The 10609-nt window shown below is 39.2% G+C and overlaps 1 protein-coding gene across 1 annotated transcript in view; it reads right to left on the bottom strand.

Annotated features, from left to right (window-relative positions):
• Positions 1-900: 900 nt before the first annotated feature.
• The window catches only part of RMND5A (required for meiotic nuclear division 5 homolog A), a 57241-nt gene continuing 47532 nt past the window's right edge, over positions 901-10609 (bottom strand). The window contains exons 7-10 of the mRNA XM_054701814.1: positions 9324-9426; positions 7376-7530; positions 5459-5542; positions 901-4977 (exon numbers count right to left, since the gene is read on the bottom strand). Coding sequence (XP_054557789.1) covers positions 5479-5542; positions 7376-7530; positions 9324-9426 — 322 coding nt within the window. The 3' untranslated portion in view covers positions 901-4977; positions 5459-5478. The remainder of the gene's footprint in view (positions 4978-5458; positions 5543-7375; positions 7531-9323; positions 9427-10609) is intronic.

The raw sequence follows: 10609 nt of genomic DNA, 5'->3' as shown, positions 1-10609 counted from the left end.
ATGACTCAGGTCTTAGTCATCAAGAAAAGGGTAAATTTCTTCAGTACATGTCATCCTGCCTGTAAGGGAGGAACTTAAAACAGCGAGCATTCGGGAGGCACCTGTAGGGGAAGCCAGTGATCTCCCAAGTACCGAGGTTCCAGTTCAGGAGGTCGGGCTGAGATTTGAGATTCAGCCTTTATCCTAAGCTCACAGGTGGTGCCAAGGCTGCTGGAGACCACGCTGAGCCCTACAGAGCCCCAAATGTGTTAGGGAGATGTAGTGAGACCACCGGCCTGGCCCACCAGGACTCATCTATACCAGTTGGGCCGCTACTTCTACATGTGACTGGCTGGGAGCCCCAGTGGTTTCCACAGGTAGGAAATGTTCTAAAATTGAAGAACATAAATTTTAGACGGTAAAATCTAAGAATGTAAAATCTAAGACTGTTATTCCCTCTAAAAAATACACAAAAGCAGCACAGATTATTGCTTTCTACCTACCATCGTAGGTCATGAGGTAGAGCAGACAATTCAGCCTCCGTTCCTCCTGGCAGTCTGAGTATGCAATACAAGCCCTACTCCAGCAGCGGCCTGGCAGAGCAATTCTGGGCTTCCTCTTCCCAGTCACACATCACTCTGCTCAGAAAACAGGGCAGGGTCCCAGCCACCCACAGGATGGACAGGAGAGTACAGGAGGCTGCAACGCCCTGCAGAAACCAGGGATGGTGCCAAGCTGCCTCTTCTCACACTGCTAGTGGCACCGAAACAGGTGATAAATAATCTTTTCAGAAACACTCTTTCTGCAGATCCTTAAGCAAACACAGGCAGCAATGTTCTCTTCTACAATCGACACCTCCACACTCCCTCCCTCATGCCTGTCACCTGTCACATTTACACAGACTGGTCCCACAAAATACTTTTTAAATGTGCAGTTCTTTAATTTTTAAAAATATACACAGGAGAAGCCATGTGTTTTACATAAGAATACACACATTAACAAAGCATTTCTTAGTAATCCAAAATTCTATTATAGCAGTCTGAAATTCATAAATATAGCAGAACGTTTTAACGTTAAAATGAAATCCCTGAAGCTACTGGATATACTAGATTTTTTTCCAAAGTCAAATGAACAGAGCATATGGTTTGTGTTAAATAAGGTTTATTGTTAGCTTTATTGCCTATAGTCTATAAGATGCAACTTTATTGTGCCTTTGCAAACAGGATACATTTCTTAAAAAAACTGATCAAAATTTTCCATACATATAGCTCTATATGATAGATTACAGTGCAACACCATTCTTGTTACATAATTATAGAAATACTATAGAACCCAAGCGCACAGGGTAAGCGAAAGAAATACAATCCTGAGCCATCTGAACAAGATGATTTGATGAATCCATTTAGTGTAAGTTTAGCAAACAGAGGAGAAAAATAATACATGCACACTGCAGTCATGAGCAAAATACATTAAATACCTGTGCTTGCTAGACACAGGTGGGAGAAATGGTGAATTTTAGACACATGCACACTCACACACGCTCCCATTTTCTTCTCCTGCTTCACTCCCATCCCCATACATTCGCTCCCACCCCTTCCCCAAAGAAAAGATCAGGCACTAAATCCTAGTGAATCCCACATCTGCCTTGCCAGAGAACATGAAGCGACTGCTAAAATAGAGTATAGGTCCTCACCCCGTAACATGAAATGAAGCGTGTGCTATAAGCCAATTCCAGCTGCTCTTGCCTCTTTGGAAGAAGTAAATGAAGCATATGCTCACTACAGTTTAAAACGAGTGGAAAAGTTTTTGAAAACAAACCTTTGTTTTCTCTCCTTCTGTCTTGAAGTAAAATCAACAGTGGACAACTCTAAAACTAACTGCCTCATCCGATATTAAAATACATTTGTCATTCTATTTTTGGTATCTATTCAATTATAGTTCAATAAAAACAGTTGAAGGTTTTTACCTGCTTAAGGTAAACACTATTGTACCACATAAAACCTGTCCCAGTGGGACAGGCATATGAAGCACCAAAACCTTCTGTGTTCCTTGCGAATATTCCCTCAGGAGCACAGCATTCTAGTGTTACCAAAGATAATGTACATTAAGTAATGAGAGATATTTTGGTTTGTGTCTTCACCTTACACATCCCAGTGATGAAATTAACCAAACCTTGTCTCCATGCCTTCCCTGAAAATAACCTGAGTCTGCTGACTAAGCAGTTTGACTAGCATGCTGGCCAGTCCACTTAACCAGAGGTTGAACTGGAAAACCAGTAGGGTAATGTCTACCAGCAGCATGTCTTGTGAGGACAACCAAGAATTCTTGGTTTCTGCAGTATCTACTCTCCCAAAGGCTCTAACCAGTGAGTTGGAAAAAACTCACAGCAGGAAAAATACTGAATTTTAACTGCATAACCTGTGGGACTACCCGGAGAGAAAAAAAGGATCCTCATTTCCCACAGAATTTGGTGTGGGTTTTAGTGTCTCTGTATAAATCAGCTGCTACAGAAAAACCAAAACACAAGATTTACTTTCTTATTTTCAATTAAATGCTCATACACTCACAAAATATTCACACACCCTATGAATATGAGGTGGCTCTTTGCTTCAAATTTTTTTAAATCAAGAGGCACCAATACCCGTTCATTTATGTATTACAAGTCTCATAGAATCAACCACTAAAACAGCAATGGCATCTGTGATGATCACACAGAGGAGAAAAAAATATCAAAGACAACCTTAGCCACTGCACTTCAGATTGTACTTGAAAGCACAGATGCTGTGGCTATATCAGAATCTTACAGTAAGGTTTTATTGGTTTCGCATAGTTCCATGGCCTTTGTCCACAACTGATAAATGGAAATGGTTCTGAAGAAACCGCTCTGTTATTGTTTTCCATGTATATCACTATTATTACTATAAGTTTAACTGTAAAAAACCTTGGCTCTATCATGACCTCTTGTGAGTGGAGGAAGAGTGGATGGAAAGCATCCTTTCTGCACTGCTAACACACAGCCTCATGGCGAGGCACTCTAAAAACCATTAGTGAAGGTGTTTCTAGAGTACGAAGGGCAGCACATTGCATTTCAGCATCTTTGGTTAAGTTCTGGCCTCTGCAAATCCACCTCACCTTCACATTTAGTCACCAGTGAATTTTAAGCTCATGTACTGAAAGGTCATAAGACATTGTTTTCACATTGTCAGACTAATGAAGAGTTTCAAGGTTTTGGTCCTAACTGGTTTAATGGACCTTATACTGAAGGCTGTAAAATTAAATGCTTCAGTTAAAGCATGTTCTTTTAAAGTTTCATGCGCTGCACAGAAAACTCAACAGGATTCCCAACACTAGGGACGAGCAGGGCTTTAGCTAGTGGGCTGAGCCAACTCTGTGAAGGGTCTGGCCACCAAAAATATTAAATGCCAGCCTCCAGCACAATGTCTCTATTATTTGAACTTTATGTCAAGCCTAAATGTTGTGTAGGTGTTTGGGGTGGAAATAAGTTGTGAATAAAACTAAGTCTGGCCTATCAAGAAGAAAGTTTTTAAAAATGATGACACTCTGGATTTTAATTCTAAGGAAAAATATATAATAAACCAATTTTATTTCCTCAGCCAGAGTACTGCCTGGAATTCTCTACTTTCACTTTAGAGTCCAAGGAGTTTCTCTTGTTCTCTTCCTTCAATTGCTTTAGTAGAGAGAGGGAAAACTTTAGAGAGGTTTCCAACAGGAAAGCAGTAACTTACAACAAAAATCACTGTGGGGCCAAGACTCGCTGTGAGGCCAAGACTGAGGTTGTATAAAGCGAGCTTTCTGAGCCAGGCCAATCATAAATCCTGGCTAAACTACAGAGTGCACAGAAGCCCTCAACACAAGCCTGACTACACACACTCTGCAATCCAGCAGGTCTTCACTGCGGAACCACTTTCCTTTACAAACAAATCTCAAACTCTCTCAGGTAAACATTTCAGGATAAACCACCCAAGCTGGTGTACTACTGCAAATGCTGCCGTCTCCAAATAACTTAAAACTGGAACTATTATCTCCTTCCCCACCAAACTAAGTCAATCTGCATTTTACAATGTGAAGTGTCACATTCTGCTTCTGTGTTTTCTTCTTTTTTTCATAGTCTCACGAAAGTTTTCCTATATTGTTGAGTTCCATGTCAGTTGAATAAAGTTGCGAAGTATTTGGTGATTTCCATATAACATTCTTTCCATAATGAAGTAACTTCATGAGTTTAAGTCAAATTTATGTTCACAGAAGTCTTTTCCATGTAGTTCATCATACAAAGAAAGACTCTTACACATGGCTATTTCTGGACAGTGCATTAAATTAAGATACCTCACAAGAGAAAAAAAATCATTATCTGTATCCATTAGAGTAATATACAGATTCACAGTCAATGAGATGAAACACTTTGCAGAAGAGAGGCATTAAACAGTATACTATTCAAATACAAAAACAGCAATAAACATATTCTGCGCGACAGAAAATTTGCTATCTGCTAAGTTTAAGGATTTAAAGTGATAAGTCTCGTAGCTGCATTTTAGGACTGGAACATGCTTCTTCCCTCCCAGATACACAATGTTTGATGCTGGTGCACATACATACACACACAACACTGTGTCTGCAATGATATACAAATGCAATAAATAGCCAGGTCCTAAAGGCAGATTTCAGAGAATAGGGCTACTAAAACCAAAAAAGCAAGTATCAACTTAAGAACACTTCTAACTTCAGAATTTCATTTTATTGAACACACTTTTTTAAAAAAAGCACCCCTCAGCAATAAAAGCAAATCAAAAATAGTACTCCCGCTCTGTTTTGGCAGAAGATTTCTCACAACAACCTGCTAAAGTCAGGATGGAATTTCAAACAGGGAGCCCACGGGGGCTACAAGCAGGGCTCAAGTGCAGGTCTGCTGACTTCTCGGTGAGAACTGGAGCAGAGGAAAACATCAAAAAGCAAATTTTGGAATCTATCACAGCTTTCTCTCTTAAGCAAAAAAAAAAATACAAGTTAGTTTATAACCACAATTCAGTTTTTCAAACTTTTTCTGAAGAATTTTCATTTAATTATGTATACATAACAGGGAAATAAAACTTTTCCACAAACATTCTCAAGGCTTACAATTATCAAGAAAATGACAAAAGTAAAAGCAGGAGAAATATTAAACACATGGCAGGTAGGTCAATTTCTGTTTCTGCTCTTAAAAAGTAAAAAAATCACCATATAATTAAGTACAAAAACCTGCATTGAATGACAACTGCTGGTGTATTGACTTGATCAGAAATGAAGACCAAGAATATAATAAAGCCCTATGATAATATTCATCTCGAGCACTCCCCTCAGTGTACACTAAAATGTTGGCAAAGTTTCTGGAGCATTAGCTTATATAAACACGGGAGTCCTTGGTTAGCTGCATTAAATGGAACATTCTCTTCTGAAATGCGGCCACAATTCAGTTTTCACTTACAAATTGCTAAAGTTATTTCTTCAGAAAAATATCTGCTTGGCATCTCCTGGGCTTTGTTCCATTGGACAATACGGACACTTTAATCTAAAGACAAGGAAGAAAATACTGAATCAGGACAAAGACCAGTGGTGAGTCTTCAATTTTCATCTAGTTATAGAGTATCTTCAACAGTTACACCTATACACAGAAACAGATAACTGTATTTTGCTTTGAGGCTTAACTGTGCTTTCCCTTAATGTAAAAGCCAAGATTTGAAGGGTTGCAAATAAATACCAGTTAAGCCAGGCCCAAATCAGTGAAAACTAACTTTTCTAAAAATTGCTTTTATGGTTTCACAAATAAATCCATTTTTCCTTCTCCAAGATTTAGGCTGCACCTGTCTCTAAATGGATTTAAAATATATGGATCAGGGCCTCCCCGGTGGCGCAGCGATTGAGTGCTGGGTTGCGAAGCTGCCCGCAGCCTCTGCAGCGCCGGTTCGATCCCCGGCCACCGGCGAGGGTCCCACATGGCGCGCAGACCTCTCCTGGCGCCCACTGCTCCCCTCAGCAGTGTATTTCATCGGTCTGCCTGTTCTGTTCCCCGCTCTGGCTCTGGTGAATTCTCTCACCCTCCCACGCTTCTGACTGTACCCAGTGCTTGTATAAATAAATAAAAATAAATCTTAAAATAAATAAATAAATAAATCTTTAAAAAAATAAAATAAAATATATGGATCACACCATCCACTTAAGTGCCACAAATATGTTAGCTGCTGAACCGAAGGGGCACGTAGCCTATGAAGAATGCAGTGGCACACAAAATCAGCATGGTCTGAACCAAGATCAAGATCTGGCTTCTAGTCATCACCAATTGGCATTACTAGGTTGCATGGCCAGGGGAGAGCAGCCACAATTTTTTTATATGTCAGGTCCTTCTCATAAAAGGACTTTACCATAGTGAGTCTGAAATATATGCCAATGAAAAATACACTGGCTTCTAAGCCTGTTGGGCTTATTATCTATAAAAATTATAAATGTATATATACCCCTTTGAATTAGCAATTCAAATGTAAAAATTTTATACCACATATAGCAAGTTTTTTTTTTTTTTTTTTTTTTTTTTTATAGAGGCATGCTTTATTTATTTGTTTGCTGGTTTGTTTGTTTGTTTTGTTTATACATGCACTGGGTACAGTCAGAAGCGCGGGAGGGTGAGAGAATTCACCAGAGCCAGAGCGGGGAGCAGAGCAGGCAGAAGGACCGAAGTACACTGCTGAGGGGAGCAGCGGGCGGCAGGAGAGGTCTGCGCGCCATGTGGGACCCTCCTCCGGTGGCCGGGGAGCAGCCAGGGATCGAACCGGCGCCACAGAGGCCGCGGGCAGCTTCGCAACCCAGCGCTCAACCGCTGCGCCACCGGGGAGGCCCCCACATATAGCAAGTTAAACACAGTTTAAACTTTACTTTTCATTTAACTACATTAACAAAAGGTAAATGCAGGAAACTGGTTAAATCACCGTATTTCCATATGGTAGAATACTCTGCATTTTCAAAAAGTTTGAGGGCTCTTTCTATAGCATATAAAAGATCTACAAGACATCACTAAGTGAAAAAAGAAGAGTTCAGAACAGTATACAGAATAGTATGCTACCTTTTGTGTAAAAGGAGGGGAGAAAGGGCAATGTATCACCTAGCCAAAAAGTTAAAGAATTAAAGATCATGTTTACAAGTCTTGTCACCAAATTCATGAATAAACTACTTGAAAAGATGACAAATAAGTTACTAACAAAAGATGAGATACCACCCACTATGCCAAATGAATAATTAAGGAATCTAATTATTCAGCTACATTTATTTATTGTCTTCATTACTTCTTAACCTCATACTAAGTTCCAAAAGAAAAAAGCTTTTTCTAAAATTTGAAAAATAAGACACTTACTTGCTACCATTGAACATTTTATTCAGGGCATCTCTTGATATAATATGACCACAGACCAGTTTCATGGGTGGATTGTTATCTGTGGTTTGCTGACGAAGAATAGGACAGGCAAATATAGAGTGATACCAGCACTTTTTGCCAAGGTCCACTTCAATCTGTTCAAAGAAAGTAAAAAGACTCAAATTATATTTCAGAAAACCATCCACATATCAATATGTATTATGCAGTAAAGAATACTTATCTTCTCATCTGAATGTAACTCTTACAGGCATAAGGATTCAAAGCATTACTTTGTAATTCTAAATTAGTCCTCAAAATTACTTAACATTATTTTTCAAACTAAATTCATATTCCTGAGGGTCTCATAAGCAAGGCAAAGCTCTGGAAGTCAACCAGAGCAGTCAGTGTAAGATGCTGAAATTTTGTTTTGCAGCACACATAGCTAGGTGACAAGATTCAGTGTACAACCACTTTAAACACAGACATAATGTGGTTTTCCATGTTTTGTGTGTAATGGCCCAGAGAAATCACCTGAAACAAGACTTTTGTGTTTCAGCAGGACTTTTCACAATCTGTACACCCCACTGTATTAATAAGAACAAACAAAACCTATGATATCATCTAGCATAGCAGTTAGCAAGCACAGGACAGAGGTTTTATAAAACGTCAGTTCTGTTTTCTTTCCTTCTAAATGCAAACGGTTATTGCCATAAGTCTATTACCCATATTCTTTCAAAAAAGTTGACAAAAGTGTAACCAAATAATTCTGAAAAAGCATAATCAGACCACCCCTCCAATTGCTTTATTACACTGACACACAGGCTTCCAATTTCAATGTGCTCTGTTCTAGCATGGAAGTGTTGGAGATGCTTACAACACAACAGGGAACTGCCAGATTCTTGCAGGCACCTGCCTCAGCAAAAGGAGTGAAGGCTCGAGTCTTTCATGAGCAGAAGTCAAGCAAGGGTGCTGCTCGTGTCCTGACCACACGCAGGACTAAGAATGCACCTGTGCCTTTAATCAAAGCAGAGCTCTGAAAAGAATCTGGGGCAACTAACCGACAGTTACCAGCTGGGAGAACAAGGTAAATGCAAATAAACCCATGAACAGGTGTGGCAGAAAAGCAGCAAATGTCAGATTATATTTTAGCCCTCTGGGTCTCTGACACAACTGTAACAGAATAATTTCAGGCAAAGTTTAGTGTTTACTGTCAGAGACCTGGCAGAAACACATACACCTTTGTCACTCCATGTCATAACTACTATGACATCAAAACTTGAGGACCTACTATGTGTCCTGTATTATTCTGAGCATACCTATGCTATCACTAGCCTTCAGTAGTCTCATAAAGAGGATGGCCCCTATTTTAGAAATGAATTACTACTACTTAAAGTAGTTGTAGAGTTGACAAGTGACTGGATCTGATGTGTGAAACCGTAACTCCTTTTCTGCACAACGGCAGTGGACACAGCTCCAGAGTGCCACTGATAACCACATGTATCAAAGGGGTGATCTTTATTTAACAGCCAGGTACTTAGTTAGTATTACAAAAATGTAACCAACAAAAACCACAATCTCAAAAATGTCAATGATTAAACCCAAATAAGCTGACTCTTATATAGAATATATACTATGAGGGCTTTGTCACCTGCACTACAGAGCACACTGCATGCTATACAGCATATTCCACACTCCCTACTTTGACATTTTCCTTTCTTAGCTTTAATCACCTCTCTAAATCATAATTTTAATAGATCTCCTGCAGTGCCTCCAAAATATACCAACCCATTTCTATTGCTTAATCATGTGCACATATACATAAAAGTATCTTCTGTCAGTTGCCTACAATAATTCCTGGTTAAAAGACAAGTGAGGCTTTAAAAACCCTTAACTTCTACTTTCTTTTAATGGCAGGAAAGGTAAATAACCAAGAGAAAATGGAACTCACAGGTAATTCATCTTTCTGATTCCAAACTCCAGTGCACTGCCTCTGTTCAATGACGGCTTTAATATTAATTAGAGCTGGCAGAGCCACACAACCTGCTGAGAAACTGGGAGAGCAGAAGAGGAAATGTCAGTGCCAGGCCAGGTGTCAAATTTGTTCCCGGGAAATGTCAATTCCCCTAGACTGTGCAGAAGACCCTAGCCATGGGACAGGGCACAGAGCCCTCATCTTTGCTAAATTACTGTCCTTTCCACAACCCCCAAAAGTGCCTGAATTTTACAAAATTACTAGATTTAAAGGGCTCTGCAAATCAGTCATTAACTGTATACTTAATATTATTGAGATTCTTAAACATTTTCTTGCGTGGTTCCTTGCAGACCTGGATCATCCATGTCCAGGGGCAGAAGTACTCATTCCTCATATCTGTAAGTGCTGGTAGTCAAATCTCAGCTGAGCCCCTCTTCAGAACTATCCTCAGTTAAAGAAAGCTACCCAACCAGGTTCACACCTGATGAGTGCTCCATATGAGGACACAGAAGTCCAGCCCTGTTGTCCCAGTTTGGGACAACTCACTCCCATCATATCTCCAGAGCATCTCAGGGGTGGTTAAGACCTTTGGTGAGAGTGCATCAGAGTCCAACTTTTCCCTTTGTGTAATCTTGCTGCTTTCATTTCCCTATCAGGGATGATCACAATAAACTTCCTGCATATCAATTTCCACCCATTCCAGAGAAATTGACATGCAGCCCATCCATGCATCATAGGTTAACTGTATCCCCTATCTTCAGTTGGAACACCATATGGAAATGCCGATTGTACCTTAATCATCTGTGTAGCCCACACAATGTCTGTCATACAGCTGGGATTAAAAACACTTAAGAAATTAAAAGAACAGAAGAGTTTAAAAAAGTTATTTTCTTAAAATAGGTTCTTACATTTTTTTTGGTTTCAGGACCTTTTACATGCTTAAATTAGACTCTCAAAGAGCATTTTTTTTTTTTGTGGGTTATAGCCATTATTATTTATTGCATTAGAAATTAAAGCTTTAAAAAACTAATTCATTTAAATATAGTATTACAAAATAAAAACAATATTACATGTTATCATAAGTTGTCCTTACAAAAATAACTGTTTTCCAAAACAGTTTTTACAAAAGTGGCACTGTTTTTACACTGTCACAAATCTCTTTCATGCCTGGCTTAATAAAGACAGTTGGGTTCTTATATCTTACTCTATATTCAATCTGTTTTGATTTGTTTGTTGAAGTAAATGACAAAATTTTAGCTTCA

The sequence above is a fragment of the Talpa occidentalis genome, unplaced genomic scaffold, assembly GCF_014898055.3.
Source record: "Talpa occidentalis isolate TD23 unplaced genomic scaffold, MPIMG_talOcc4v2.1 talOcc4.5, whole genome shotgun sequence".
Lineage (NCBI taxonomy): Eukaryota > Metazoa > Chordata > Mammalia > Eulipotyphla > Talpidae > Talpa > Talpa occidentalis.
This window is presented reverse-complemented; position numbering and strand designations above follow the sequence as displayed.